The 16560-nt window shown below is 39.1% G+C and overlaps 1 protein-coding gene across 1 annotated transcript in view; it reads right to left on the reverse strand.

Annotated features, from left to right (window-relative positions):
• Positions 1 to 11626: 11626 nt before the first annotated feature.
• The window catches only part of LOC102209766 (polypyrimidine tract-binding protein 2-like), a 21749-nt gene continuing 16815 nt past the window's right edge, over positions 11627 to 16560 (reverse strand). Inside the window, exons 14-16 of the mRNA XM_005737595.1 lie at positions 14349 to 14490; positions 14193 to 14270; positions 11627 to 13473 (exon numbers count right to left, since the gene is read on the reverse strand). Of these exons, the coding sequence (XP_005737652.1) occupies positions 13344 to 13473; positions 14193 to 14270; positions 14349 to 14490 (350 nt within the window). The 3' untranslated portion in view covers positions 11627 to 13343. The remainder of the gene's footprint in view (positions 13474 to 14192; positions 14271 to 14348; positions 14491 to 16560) is intronic.

The raw sequence follows: 16560 nt of genomic DNA on the forward strand, positions 1-16560 counted from the left end.
TGTGTGTGTGTGTGTGTGTGTGTGTGTGTGCGCGCGCACACACATGTTTGATCACCACAAACTGGAGAAATATGACCCAGAGTGTCTGGGGTCCATCCATTTCAAGCAGCTGATGGCTGCTGATGGCACCATGTCAATCTGTCACTTAATAACTCTGAGGTCATCACTTACCTCATCCTGACATCAAGTATCAATTGGCTGAAAGAGGGGTGATGGACTGATGAAAGAGTACGCAGGTGGAAGGATGGACAGATGGATGGATGGAAAGCCATCTGAAGGTGGAGGTAATCTCATTCATATAATTTGGTCATTACATATAACTTCATCAGTGCTGCAGTTCAATCGATAATTACGAAGGCAAAGCATTAAATGTGACATTGAAGGCACGTGAGATGTAGTTTTCATTACTATGCTGACTTACACATTCACTATACTTAACTACAACAACACAGAATAATTGCATAACAATGACTGTTGTTTTACAAGTACAGACTAATGTAGCTAACGTGACCTTACCTCAAAATCACTCCACATATTTGGAAGTAGGTGAAGTGCTATAGCATGGTTAGTAAGCTGCATCCATAAGCTGTAATGATGCAACACACACAGAAACATACTAATTAGTGCTGAGTGATAAAGTACTAGAATTTCGCTCACAAAGACTGAAGCACAAACTACTTCACAGCAGGCCATATCATTTTTCAGACACAGAACAATGTGTCTGCATATTATAGCTATGTACTGTCACAAGGGGGCAGTGTTGAAAATATGTGGACCGATCGATAATGTGCACTATTATTGTTTAAGTTTCTGCTGTTGTTAGTTCTTTAAGCTTTGCCCTTACTTTGGAGAAAACAGTTGTAAAAGGCAAAAATAACAACAACAACAAAACAACTTCTTTTGTGGGGATAAAATTTTAAAGGACGTTCAACTATCCACAGGTACCATTGACTGTGCTTCTATGTGCTTTGTTGTTTTAAGGAGTTTTATGCTCTTTGCTTTTCATAGTCCCTTACCTGTTCAAGCCAGCTTTTTAATGAGTCAGTAAATCTCTGGGCATTGGTGGCTGAAATGGGAACAGACACGTAATGCAGGTAATATACATACATTTTCTACACGGGTTTGCATCAGACTAGGGGAGCTGGAGTCCAGTACAATAGACAATGCAGAACTGAGAGAGTTGAAGGATCGGCTCTTCCCCACAACTGTTTTCTAATATAAAGAGTCAGTGTTTGTTTGTTTTTTGTTTTTTTTACTGGGATCCAGTATGACAGCATCATACACACTGATTTGAGTGTCACTGATCCATGTATATGGGCTGTGTGTGTGCCGGTTCTCCTGCTCTCTCTTTTAGCTCACTGACTAACGACCTACACCCACTTCACCCTCCAACCATGTGTCCCCTCCCCCTCACCCCAGGACTGGCTGAAGAAAATGGAGGAGGAACAGATCAGGCACAGATCTGTGGATCATCAACATCACTGAGCACACATACCAAGGAGGGAGGGGCTCTGAGGTCATCACGAAGGCTACATGTTATCAGTCAGCTGGAAATGTATACAGCTCTATGAAATTTCTTTCTTTCTCCCTCCCTGCCTCGCTCATTTCCTGGAGCTTAAATCAATCCCAGCATGCACTGACAGGCAGGAAGGCCACTGTTCAGGCACACAGAGCTAACACAGATAGACATGTATCTCTGGAGAAATTAGCATCTGCAGTCCACCTGACGTTGTTTAACTCATTAAGATGGACAGATTCTGCATTGGATAACAAAAAAGAAAAGAAAAAAGCGCACTGCCTGTCATTTTTAAGGCAAATGCTTTGTATAAATGCTTCATTTTCAATGTTTTTTTCAGATTGGTCACAGTGTACAGCAGGTTTTACTCCTTATGTTTAATAGCTCATTTGCATAATGGCAGGAGATCATACTGAAAAAAAGAGGAACTTAGGAGGCAGTGGCCCTATCATAAAACTAAGGCCCTGTCATAAAACAACACAAAGATATGTTAATGTGGGCTCATCAACCTGAATTTCAAAGGATAGGGTTACTCAAAAGATAATTACTCTAGGTTTGCCATTTTGGTTTTATTTGTGTGCTATACCCTCAGTACTGACGAGCTAGCTGACTAAAATAGAAAATGAATGCTGGATGAGTTCAATTTAGCTGCATAGTTCCTAAACCAAAAAAGCTCAAAACAGCTGTTTGAAACAGATGATATCATATTATATACTAAGAGTAAGTGTTGTGATGAAGTTTAAAGGGATTCAATGATTGTAAAGTAACAGAATTGTAAAGGTTACTAATGACCCGCTTATGACCTCTGACAGTAAACTTACCTCTTTGCTTGTCCTTGTAGACCTACGTTCAACATTTAATACCACTGACCATAATATTTTACTACAGAGATTAGAACACACCATAGGTATTAAAGGAATTGTGCTACATGGATTAAATCATATATTTCTAATAGTAAATGAGGAGTATTCTTTACACAGAGAAGTTAGTCAGTGTGTTCCACAGGGTTCTGTGCTTGAACCAATTCTATTTACATTAAACATGCTTCCCTTATGCAATATTATTAGATGGCACATGCTATGCAGATGACGCCCATCTTTATCTATTCATTGATGACACACACCAATTACTTATACTACAGGCATGTCCTAAAGACATTACGGCCTAGATGACCTCTAATTTCTTTTTCCAAAGTCAGAAACATTTGGGGTTATTCTATTCAGCCCTAAAAATTTTAGAAACATGGTGTCAAACATGGTGACCTTGGCTTCAGCAACAGTTTTCTTTTCTTTTTTTGGTTTTTTGGTTTGTTTGTTGTTGTTGTTTTTTTTTACCAGGATATGTCCCTCAGTGTGCATATTAGTGATGTTGAAAAACTAGTTCACACATTTATTACTTCAAGGCTAGACTACTGTAAATACTGTAAATCATCGTTATCAGGTTGTTCTATATTTCCACGTATTTCTCCCATTTTATCTTCTCTTCACTGGTTCCTGTTCAGAATTTAACTTAAAATCCTGTCTCTCATACACAAAATATTGAATAGTCAGGTCCCATCTTTTCTTAAAGACCCCATAGTACCATATCAAACTGAAAGAGCTCTTTGCTCTTAGATTCAGGCTTGCTTGTGGCTCCTAGGATATTTAAAAATAGAATAAAGCCTTCTTCTCTGGAACCAGCTCTCAGTTGTGATTCAGGAGACAGACAGGCTTTCTACTTTTAAGATTAGGTCTTAAAAATTTCCTTTTTGATATTGCTTAAACTTAGGACTGAATCAGGTAAACCCTTCCTGCTCAATCCATTAGGGGTTTCCCATGATTGGATTGAGCATTTCTTCTTCACGCCTATTTCACTCTCCATGTGTTTATGCAGCACAACTGCATATAATCATTATATATTAGTATTTCATTTTAAACTCTGGGGCTGCCTCCCACGTGTATCTTTTATCCTATCTCCCTTCCATTTTTCTCTTTCCCCTCACACCCAGCCAGTCATGTCAGATGACTGCCCTCCCTGTGCCTGGTTCTACTGGCAATTCCTTCCTGTTAAAAGGGAGTTTTTCCTTCCCACTGTAGCCAACTTGCTCATAGAGGGTCATGTGATTGTTGGGGTGTCTTTCTAATATTTTAGGGCCATTACCCTACAACATGAAGTTCTTCGAGGTGACTGTTGTTAGACTGTCACCTCAGAGGTGAAAGGGCACTATATAAATAAAAATTTGATTTAACAGAAAAGTTAGTAAAAGTAAGAGAAAATGATCATAAACAACTACTCAAGTTGTGACATGAAACTGGAAGTCTAGATTATACATCTATAATTTTTTGACAATATTTATTGTCTATATCATACACTATATTGCCAAAAGTATTCACTTGCCCACCCAAATCGTTGAAATCAGGTTTTGACCGCAAAATCAGGCGCCTAGGCATGCTTCTATGAACATTTGTCAAAGAATAGGCCACTCTCAGGGGGACTATGCTGTAGAAGCTGAGCTTCATTCACCTATTGTGAGTAGCACATTCTTTAAAATGAAAAAGTAACGCCTCTGACAAAGTAGTGATGTCCTGAAGTTCTTTCAACATTGTCCAGACACCATGTGTAAAAAGGCTGAGGTTACATACTGTGGAACATCAGTTAGCGTTCCTTCTGACTCAAGAAAGCAAATAGAATTGCACCTTCAAATTTGCATGATGTATTACTCTTTTTTTTAAAGTTCGTCACTGGTCACTGGATTGCTTCTAATACTGCATTTGTAGACTTCATGTTGATACACAGTGAACATTTTCCCAAATCCAAAGCGTAAAAGGGTACACTTTATGTTCAAGGCTGAACCAGTTTGCTTCCAAATGTAGCTTTTTGAAAAAAAAATTTTAATGCTCGTTTTTGGACATATAGCAAAATGCTGTTGATACAGCCAGACTGTCAGAGGCTTAAATTATAATATTTTGAGAAAACTGAGCATACAAATGCTATAACAAACAGAAGAATGAAGCAAACATTTATTGATATCAAATGACATTAGATATTGCTACAGTTTTAGAGAGTGCTGTGCTCTTCGTGTGTAACTGGCAGGAAAAACATCACTAGACAAGAAATGGATAAACACATTTGTAGAATCTTGATTTTATACTAAAATGAACTACATTTGACAGTGCTGAAGTTACAAGTCGTGGTTTAAAGCTAAATAAAGCGTAAGAGTCTGATGGGTGAGTGATGAAATGATAAAGTAAGTCCGGTTAACGAACAGCCCATAGAGCGTCAATATGGCTAACAGAGTTGCCACATTAGCTGAACGCCTCCTGTAGAGTTCATCAAAGCAGCACCTGGGTTAAAGCTACGTTCACCATCTGCACTGGGCAACAGTTGTCTAATGAACTCATCCTGGATACGCTCACTCATACTGTAAGTCTATCCCTCTCTATTCTTCTTCATAAATACACACGCTTATATGCATCCACTGCATCCATCATGCAATGAAGGCTCTGTTATGACACACATTAGGAGATCCTTAATGAGATGCAGACAAAAAGAATGACTCGTACATTTGAGTAGTCTAGTAAAATATCGTTTTGAGTTTAAGGTTTTCCACTGCAGACAGTGACTGGTGCCTGCGGGACTTGGCTCACAGTGACCTCTACCGGACGACATTAAAACTGCATTTAATATTAACGGTATTTTCTTTCCCTCTCACTGATATGGGTTAGTAACATGAGATTCTACACTTTTGCTAATCGTTTTTATATCATCACTGTAACCGCATACAAAAATGAAAAAGAAAATTGTGGAGCTGAAAGACTGAGCTAAAATTTATGACCCTGAAATTGGTGGACATTTAGCGTTGTGTCATCACAATTATTTCTGCATTTGCCTTATGGATGGCTGCATTCCCTACAGAAATAATTAATTTGGAAAGATCTCTGGCTTCCCATTTTAGAACTTGTGCCTCAGTTTCTCTGTCCCTGTCTTCCTCTGTGCATGTCACCCAGAAATCAATCTCAGTACACCATGTTAAAGGATCAAATTCCTAAAATACATTTGGAGATTAGAAGCGGCTTCCTGAAGGAGACATAATCAAGACTGCACAGGGCATTTGCAGTGTTTTTACCTGTGACTCATGAAAGACACACTGGCCGGGTTTTACAAATAATGATGGGAGGATGACTCAATTTAAAAAAAAACCCAAAAAAACCAACTAGTGCCTTTTACTAATAAGTTGCTTTAATTTTTTAAAACTCAAATCAGATAGTATGTATGTACCCCTAAAGACAGAGGTTGAACACTGTAGCTCTTGACATCTGAGACCATAAATACATAAATAGACTGTAAGAAAACCGTGGATAGATGATGTGGCTGTGCAATACATTATACTTAACCAACATTGCTTTAAAGTGAAGCTCAAAGGCAACAAATTGATTGATTGATTGATCATACTTTATTCATCCCAAGGGAAATTGGGTTAAGGCTGCCAGCCGTGCCAGCGCCATCTTACCCTTTCGACCATACATACATTACACAAACATCAGATGGGGAAGACAGGTCAGAGGGGTGTAACATGAAAAATGCACAACACGAGGAAAGATAAGGAGAACAAAAATAACTCCCCCCAGACTGAGCTCCAACAGGGAGATCAGTTTGAGAACAGAAAAAAACACCTCTGCACATGAAAACTCTTGAATGAAACTCTTAATACACCAAAAAAAAAACACACACATGACAAGCAACAGGGATGGGTAAAGGGTGAGAGACAGCCAGTGTAGACAGTGCATCCGGGCCTGCAGCATAAATGCTGGTCTCCTTGATCCACCGTCAGCATCGGAGGGGAATAAGCATTGAAGGCGTTTGGAGGGGGGGATGGGGGGATGAGTGTATATCTGCATTTGTATATATATATATGTCTGCGTGTGTGTGTGTGTGTATGTGTCCAGAGTTCAGCTGAGACAGTGTCCTTCGCCCTGCCAGGCTTAGTAAACAGTCTTCCAGCCAACCCAGGTGGCCTTGTAGGGAATGGGAAGAACAGTCTAAACACAGTCCATTATCAGGGTGTTGTTGTTCAGCTCCAGCCTTGAGACCGCAGCTGGCGCCAAAGGGAAGCCTCATTTTGTGGAATGATTGGGAGGGACTAAGATATTTGGTAAGTTTATTAAGGGTATCCAGGCCTGTGATGCTTTAATTCAGCCCATTATTCTTCAAATCTGTCATTTCCAACTGTAAGTGAATCCTTAGGATAGGAAAAAGTTTTTGTCCCTTTGAATTTCTTAGGTTTTCCATATTTTTAACACTTAAACATTTCAGATCATCAAATAAATTTGAATATTAGGCAATGATGACCAGAATAAATACAAAATGCACTTTTTAAAACATAATTTTATTGTTTAATTCTTAAGGGAAAAAGCTCACAAGGGCAGAGAGAACCATGGGCTCAAGAACTTGTGGTCATTAGCCTCCTCTGCAGGAGTCCAACCCTGAATCACACTCATGTTTTACAGTCTGAGTCGCATCATAGATGCTATTATACCCAGCTGCCGTAAGATTGTCTGGAAGTGGAAGTGTCTGCATCCCAACTAAAATTAACTGAGGCAGCAGAAAAATGCAGCCACTTGAGGAGAAGCATATTTCCAACCCAAGAAAAGACCTGCTGCCTTTGCGTTAGCAAGCTTTATATCAAGGTTCGAGTGAGCGGCTGGTGTTGTTTTTAGTAAGACCAAGGTATTATCCCTACCACCACATCAACCTTATGATTGTGCCATAGATCCTTTCCCAGGTACCCCTTTGCCACCTAGCTGGCTTTACAACCTGTCTCGACGGGAAAGAGAGGCCATGGAAAACTATATTCAGGAATCACTGGCAGCCGGCATCATCCACCGCTCTTGTTCACAGATGCAGGTTCTTTTTTCGTGTCCAAGATGCTTAGCATGCTCATTCCATATCCAGTGTGTGCATCCAGTGTGGGTGTCCAGTGTTTTTACCCACACTGGATCCAGTGTGGATACTAGATGTCCACACTGCCAGACGCAAAGGCCGAGCTGCTTGGCCTTTGCGTCTGGTGGGGCCTTGACCAGGGTGCCGTGTATATATGTTTGCTACAAAGTCACTGTGGTGTTTCAGTTGCACTGTCTTCTCACGGGGTGTCTTAAAGAATATGTAACAGAATGGAGAGAGAGTCTCGATATGATAGAGAACGTATGGTTACTCTGTAACCTTGGTTCTCTGAGTGAGTGACTATCTCTCCAGCTTCAGGCCGCTCAGAGACATGTTTCGATCAAACTATCACTGGTTTCACATCTGAACAGCTGTTTCGTTTAAGCATAAAACAGCTGTTCAGATGTGAAACCAGTGATAGTGCTGTAGGGTGTGGCTGAAGCTGGGCCATGTCCTGCTATGATTCCAGCTCGTGCTCAGCTAACCTCTAAAAATACTCATGGTCAGCCCAGCTAGTTGCAAGAATACCGCACAATCCTCACTATCAGAGGTACGTTACAGCAGTTCTTCCCAGTCCTTTCTCCAAACACATCACGTCTTTACAAAGTTGTGCACTGGAAATGTGTAAGCTTCAGGCTCAGTCAACACTCTCCTAGCGTGGACAACCTGTGGCCAGATGGGCCACTTTCTCTTGTGGCACGCCTCCCAAAGAAGAGCTGTCTCTTTTGCCTCCCAAATGGCTCGTAGTTTATTATCATCTGTAGCCTTATATTTTAGCTTTACTTGGCAAATATGAATGCTTTATGTGCTGATAAACACTTTTTCATATATAGGGTTTTTTTTATAAGAAGCCCTATAATTTCCTAATTCTGTGTATTTCTTCTGTTACAAAAGCAGGCATTCTTACTCTTGTTTAATATTGTAATCAAACTTTTAATTTTAATTTAACACAAAGACAAAACACTGCAAACAAACACACAGAACAGAAACAGAACCAAACTCGGTAGCCAAACAGTATGTCCTCAGTGCAGGCTGACATTCAAAAAACTCACATGCCTCAGCTTGGATGGGCTGATTTGGTTTCTTCTCTTATGTATCTGCTTCTTCTTTAAACGGGAGCCACATGCTGCTTCGTTTACGGGTGTCAGTCATATTTATGTGTTTTTGCGATGCACTCGCACCCTCTTCCTCTCCGCTGTCCACCGTTTCACTTAATGACTGAGGGGGTAGTGAGGTGCGTAGCGATCCTGAAATATTGATATTTCGATTACCAGCGTTTCATGTTGCAGGATCAATGAAATATCAATATCTAATAATTTCATTAGATTTTTAAAAAAATGTTTGTTTGTTTTTTACTTTTAATCATAAATATGACATACAGACAAAAGTAAACTCGGCAATCAGGGCTTTGGGGGTGCTGAGCACCAGGAGAGGTGCCCAGCCAAGGAAGATAAACTTTACTTGTCACAATGAGACTTCTTCCCTGTCTCTGTCAGTCCCTGCATCCCTAAATGTCTCCAGTTGTCCCAAGTTCTCTCTGACTGTCTCCTTGGTGCATTTAAACCCCTGTTCTCATCGTCTCCGTTATCTTCGTCTCCGTTATCAGTCATCATAATTTTACCATCTCTGTGCAAGTCTGCAAACTTTTTTATTAAATAATAAGATTCTTCATCAAGTCTCAAAACATGAGATCACTGTTTTGTACATTTTAACACAATTTAATAAGCATATGCTTCAGCCAATACCTTTTCATTAGCCTTGTCTCGGTTTCTTGCTTTGTGGTAGATCTTTATTCTGTTTTCACTGAGATATTTGAATGCTAATCAATAAATCAATATTCAATTCTAAAAAAAAAAATTCTAATCCCCACATTTGTGAAAGAAAAGCAACAGTTTTTTTTAAAAAGTATGTATCAAAACCATCCAATCTGACAAAGGTTATTTAAATGCTGCCAAAGAAGAATGGATTAGAATAAAAAAAAAAAAACATATCCTAACCTTAATTACTGGGGGAGAATAATGAATGATGTGAGTAAAAAGTAAACTGAGTGCATTTTTTTGGACAGAGATTCACTTTTAAAGTGTATATATAATATAATACAGATACATAAAAAAACACACTCCAAAAATAGAAGAGTCCTTGAAATGTACAAAATATTAATTTTAAAAAAATTATAAAAATGGAGACAACTGTGCCTATGGTACAATGTATGAAAAGATCTTTACTGCAGATACTACTAATATGGCTCTGCAGATTTTTTCTTTTATTTAGCTCACCTTGAGGTTGGCAAATCTAGCACTGTTTGGTGGTCAACTCTCTCAGTTTCTGTTTTGCCCGTCACTATTCCCTGTCTGTTTTCTTACCCGATTCTTCCTGACCTTGTACTTTCCCCTCTCCCTCTTTGGACTGACAATCATACACAAATAGATTGTATTAGATGAAAAAAGTTAAATTAATATGAAAAAAATACTATTGAAATCACTAATATAAAAGTCCCCTCTCAGTGTACTTTCAACCAACAGGCAAATAACCAAACACAAGAACATCTAGTAAAAGATATAAATACTGAAACACTGATCCAACATTATCCTTTATTGACGGATAATTTGATCTTACACTTTTAACTGAATGTGGCTCCTTTTTTGAAAAAACTTCCTTATATCCATTATGAACCTGGCTGTCTCTCTGAACACACACACACAACAGGAGTTATAAGGCTAATGGGATGCAGTCAGTTAGCTGGTAAGTACCTTGGGTTTAATATCGGCACATATGACAGACTAACCGGCATCTCTCATTCCTTTTCAGACAGGACAGTGGTAACAACAGCAGGCAACAGACACTTTTAAGTTTTAGATTTTAAATAGGCTGTATACATTTCAATGGGAGCAACAGGACGGTCAAATGTCGCTGATTTTACTACAGAGCAGGACGAATTGTAGGGTAGCAAACATCGTCGGAAAACACGTTTTCAACACAGCAGGTTACCTGGTGTAATGTTTTTCAACTAAAAAGAAACATGGTCTGACTCCTATCTAACTATATAAAGAGTAACTGAAGGTTAAATGCAGCTAATATGTCCTGTTTTAAGGCAGGCACGTACACCTCCGCTCCGCTGCATCTCAGCGACTATCGGTCTGGCACAAAGGGCGCTAGAGCCAGAGTAGGGGCGAGGCGAGCTGGAACAAACCATTTTGGGAGAGGGGTATCTATACTTTTGTTGTTAAAATATTACATCTCAACCAAGTACTGTATGCTTTCTATATTTTTTGCAGTGTATCACACACACACACACACACACACACACACTATCACACACACACACACACACACACACACACACACACACACACAAGACAATATCCTGTACCAAATATTGTCAAAAAAGTAAGAAATCTTTGAGGGTGCTTTGATTCATTTTGGGCACCCCCAAAAATGGGCTAAAACGCCCCTGCTGCCAACACAACAAACCTCATAAAAAAGATTAGGAGAGCCGGCTCTCACTGGTGGGAGTTTGCTCTTCTGATTCACTACAAAGCTGTTAATAGTGACACATCACTATTAACCACTTGTTTCAAAAAGTAGCCTGATGGTTCTCGACTATTCATGTTTAAATGAACTGGTACCAATATTGCACTTTTCTACCCATACAGTGCACTCAACAGTCACTACACTACTACTCTAAGGTGTACATCACTTCTCTCTCTCACACACACACAAAGCAGGAACAACTGGGGGCTCAGTATCAAGCTCAAAGATACTTCAGAACCTGCTCTAGCTCCTGACTCACAGCTACTCCATGTATGGAAACAAATATTCATGAGATAATACTAAATGGAAATACAATTGAAGACAATTATTTGAGAGTCAGAATGCCAAGGGACTCCGGTGGAATTTCACCCATTTAAAGCAGAAATTTCTTGGATGGTCTGTACCTCACAGCAGGTTGCGTTATTTCTGATTAATCCAAGCACCAAAAGGCTATAAACACAACAGAGGTAAAGCTCGGAGCCTTGTTCTGCTGGAGGTGTCTTCATATTAAAAATAATTTTGTTTTCTATTTTAAATGAGACTGTAGGCAGAACAAATGATGTTCCTTGGAGGTGCAGCGTTTTTTCTCTGCAAGTGTGGTAAGAAGAGAATAGCCAAAAGAGGGAAAAGCTGAGAGAAAGAAGTGAGAGCAGAGAGAAGTGAACAGAGTGAGAGACGTTTATTATAGATAAGGTACAGATGAGAGCAGAGGCCTGAAACTACCCAGACATACACAAACACAATTTTACTTGAGCTGGTTGGTAGAAAAGACGTGTTTAATTTGTGCTAATCTGAATCTTATCACAAAAGAAACTGAACTCAGGTAGAAAATTTACAAGAATCATCTAAAAACGGTCTAAAAATAAACTCTGCAGCTGGAAACAAGATCGAGAGGTGAGAGAAATAAAACCAACTTATGAGGCGACCTCAGCTGAAACAGGGACAAGTTTTGTGCGTCTCACTTTGATAAATAACCACGGACTGTCAAAGAGAACTGAAAGACAAGGTTTGCTTCTTTTTAAAATTAACAAGACATTTTTTCCAAACATAGGTTTACAACAAAAGATTGGCAATCATTACCAATACACATGTTGTTTAAAAACACAACAGTAAAATCAAACTAAAGGCACATGTACTTAGGTCCCGATGGGTTATCCTAATATCAAGAGACCAGAATGACATGTTGAACCCTTGTTTAAACAGATAGCATTAGCAAGAATCCTGTGCATGTGAGTGTGTGCATCCACTTACGGCTGCTTTTCCAATGACTGAGATGGGATTTAAACAGGAAACAGATGGCATCACCTTTGCATCCTTAATATGATTACAATGAGTCGATACATTCTATGTTGTGCTGTGAAGGACATTTCAGGGACACACATGTCCGAAACAAGCATAATTCACTTCAAACGATGACTATCATTCCTACAAATCTTTTTAAAATCATATAGAAAAAAGGTACAATAAACTTTCTAATGTTCTTTAAATGTAGAAACAATTTCCAAAATGATTGTTCAGAGACAGGATAACCAGCAAGAAAGTATGCAAGTGAAGGGGAAAAAAACAGAAATAGTGAAATTCTGACACAATGACTCTTGTGCATTAAGTGTTAAAAACTGTTGTTACACTTGGTGTTTAAACTACATTTTAAAATGACTGGGTGTAGGTAAAGAAACCCCCTCTAAGTAACGAGTGCTTCTAATGTAATACTGGTCATATTTACATTTCTTTCGACTCCTGTATGCCCACTGCTAGATTTCTTTTTCCCTTGAACATGTCATACTTTGGCAATGAACTACATGAGATTTGAAGAAGCGGAACAGTCCAGAAAACATCTTAAAATAACAGACATCCAAAGAGGAGCAGAGACGATGTAAATGGCTTTCAGAACAATGCCAGCCTGATGTTTAAACTGGTATCTGCTGAAAGAGTAGGTGGTTCAGAAAGGAATACATAGAGAAGTGACTCAGACTTCAAAGATAAATTCAGGGAGAGGTCAACTCTGACAGACAGTTCAACACGAAATAAACCACAGACTGCACTTTAAATGAAAACTACCAGTCTGTACTGCTCTAAAGAGGATCTCAACACCAGGTTAGATTTGAAGTCTTTTTCACCTGTAACCCTGGTAAACAAAGATAACACATTCAGCTGGTGTTTAGTTGCTCTTTAACATGTTGTACGGATCAAAGCAGAACTGCCTCTGGGCTGAGACTGAGGTAAGCACTGCTTCTACTGGTTGAGAAAATATATTGTAGTGAAATTCTGATTTTCTCATTTTTTTCACTGAAAACCATTCCAAGGAAATTTTCAAAAAGGGGACCACTGACAGTGACTTGTTGGCTTGTCACAGATCTGAATGTGACAAGGATTTGCATTAGATGGTAGACTTTGAAAAGGAGACTTTCAGATGGTGATTTCCTCCCATGTCGTAGTTGTGAAGATCCATCAGGGCTTGGATCCCTTCCTCAACTGATGACATCTGGATCAAAGCCATCTTACGGTCTCTTAATCGGGAAACAAAGAAAAGTTGAATGTCACAGGGAGCAAGAAAAACATGTTCACTCATGTTCACTTCTTCTTTAACATTAAAACTGCCAGAATTTGATAATTTGATTATTTCATTACAGGCTGCAATGTTCAAATATATATTAGAATGTTTTAATAAACCAATCAATAAACAGTTGGAGCTCAGGCTGCTGAGCTCTGGATTTCACTGCTCTGTACAGCCACCAGGTTCTCCATGTGTTCTCTCACACACTCCACCTTCTTTAACGCGCTCTGACACGACTTAGCATCCCACCCACGACCTTTCAATCCCGGAGTAACTATTCATCTTTTATCAATCCATCACATCCAGCTAGCTCTGCCTCATGTCATAGCAATATGCACATCAAAATGTGTGTAAACAATATGTGTTACTAGGCAACCCAACATGTTCTGTTCTTGTTATTCATTAATTTCTATGGGAACAAAATGATGTCCCATTTGATGAAAAAACCCATTATAGGAATGGTTTGGGAATATGAAATGATAGTGTTTTAATTTGACCACAGTTACATAATTAAAAAAATTCCAAAGGGTCAAAATGTGTTCTTTTGTAAGTTACCCCAGTGAATTGCATGCTACTTATCTAAAGTGTTTCAAAGTTTACTGCTTTTAACGTAAAGTAGAATGAATACCACTTATAGTGTCTTAAATAACTTCATCCTGAAAGGTTACTTACTGGAAAAACTTGAAGGCCTTCACAGTCCCTCCACTGTTGGAGAACAGAAGACGCAGGTCATCCTCTCCTACCCCATCACTAAACAGGAAAACAGCAACTGTTATAACCTTGAAGCAAAGAATTATAAATAATACAATGTGTCCGTGGCTATTTTACCGAATGTTGGAGAGGTGAAGCGTTGCTGAGGGTGGAAAGATGTTCTGGAAGTTTTTCGATCCTGGCTTCTTAAAGCGATGGAGTGGTGAGCCAGAAAAATCTGTGTATTGAAAACAAAATATCCACATCTTGACAAAAACACCTGCTAAAAAGTTTTGCTAATATTTCAATAACCAAATCTAGAAACTACAAACATTTTTAGACTCATGGACTAGGTCAGGGGTCGGCAACCTGCGGCTCCGGAGCCGCATGCGGCTCTTTAGTCCTTATACTGCGGCTCCGCGTGGTTTGGGAAAATAAATTAGAAGTATTTAGCTGAAGTGTGATTTATTTATGTTAGTTCTTTTTTAACTTGTAGTTCTAAATTGGAAGATTACTGTGATATTGAAATATAAAAATAAAATTATATTCTATTATTTTTTCATTGCTCAAAATAAGCGTCACACTCGTGGAAGCCGGTGTAGCCGCCGAAACGCCGTGCATTTATCGAGACTTTCAACCCCAGGTAGGCCAATTATGGATCTTCGGATCCACATTATGTCAGCAGCTGTTCTCCACCGTGATCTACGTTAAAAACAAACACCGCTCACGCCTCACAGACGACAGCTTACAGTCCTGCGTAAAGATGAAAGTCCCATTGTAAACATACCACGGCAGACCCGACGATGTTTCCATGAACATGCTTTTCAGCATCTCTTTATTGACCACTTTTCACACACGGTTGCTGTACGCATACAGCCGGCTGTAGCTTTTCAGCTCACAGCCCGACACATAATAACACAACAGCATAGATAGCACCCGTCTGTGCTATCTATGCGGGTACCGCTCAGGTGCGTCGCCTGCCCTGCAGCGGCGCTGCAGACCACGCCCCGCCACACACATTAACCAGGTAAAATACATATTTAGGCAGAGTTTAACAAATATCTATTTTTCATTTTTCAGCAGCATAGTGCTTTTTTTCCAATTATTTTTTAAAAGTCAGGTCAAAGCTCCAAAAGCCCAAAGGCGATATAACAGTTTTTGTTTGCTACGTGGATCATTTTAGTTCAGCTGGGTGTCTTTCCTTTTGTTATATTTCTTTAAGAGTTCAAAATGTGTTAATTACATAAATAAAATGTAATTTTCTCTGTAGCACTTCAAGGATTTCATAAGCAACACACCTTAGTTGTTCACACAAAGCATAAAGGTAAAAACAATATATACAGTGTTATCTTTATTTTAGATGTCAAAAAGTTTTTGCGGCTCCCAGTGTTTTCTTTGGAAACCGGGTCCAAATGGCTCTTTCGGTGTTAAAGGTTGCAGACCCCTGGACTAGGTGAACAATCTTTGAATATGGCATCTGGTTCTCCCAAGCAGGACAGCGCTGCCATTAAGACAGAGAAAAAACTTTCTAGCATCTTAAATTACCTTTAATACATATTGTTTTATGCACTTATGTAACTAGATCAGGCCACAGCTGTTTTTCATCAAATAACAGTTGTTTCAATGTTCTTTATTTAAAATAATGAAGTTGGCGATAGAAGTGTAACATCCAAAGGGGCAAAGTGAGCAAACTTTTTTTTTTAAAGTCAAGTCTCTCCTTTGACACACAATCATCTTTTTGGTATGCCACACAAATTTTGGTAAAGTCAAACATGTGGATCATAAATAACGAGATTTCCATACAGGATTTGTTGGAGTGTAGTGAAGGAAAACACACAGAGCGTTGGGCTGCAGTGGCGACACCTGTAGGGAGCAGCTATTCTTGATGCAGGGCTTGACACCAGCTTTGGAGTAAGGCTGCAGTTATCACTTATTTTAGTAATCAAGTATTTCATTGATTATTCCATCGATAAATTGGATAAGAAATACTTTTGTCTCATTAATGAGCAATAATAAATATTCAAAGGTGCAAAAACAAAAGTTTTAGAAATTGTAGTGTTTTAAGTTTGTACACTGTTAAAAAATTAAAACAGAATGGCTGTCTCCAGCCTTCAGCCAGTTGTCTAATTTAAACACCAAATTGGATTACATTAACATTACATTGGATTTAGGGCTGCCACAAACGATTATTTTGATAGTCGACTAGTCACCGATTATTTTTGCGATTAGTCGACTAATCAGATCATCATCCATTGGACATAAAACGTACAGCTTATTGCACCAGCAGCATCTGCCCTTATATAACTATCATTAGCTTACAGCTTTAAGTGTTTAAGGTCTGTGCTAACTA

Source organism: Pundamilia nyererei, unplaced genomic scaffold (assembly GCF_000239375.1).
Source record: "Pundamilia nyererei isolate P.nyererei 1_Seehausen unplaced genomic scaffold, PunNye1.0 scaffold00077, whole genome shotgun sequence".
NCBI lineage: Eukaryota > Metazoa > Chordata > Actinopteri > Cichliformes > Cichlidae > Pundamilia > Pundamilia nyererei.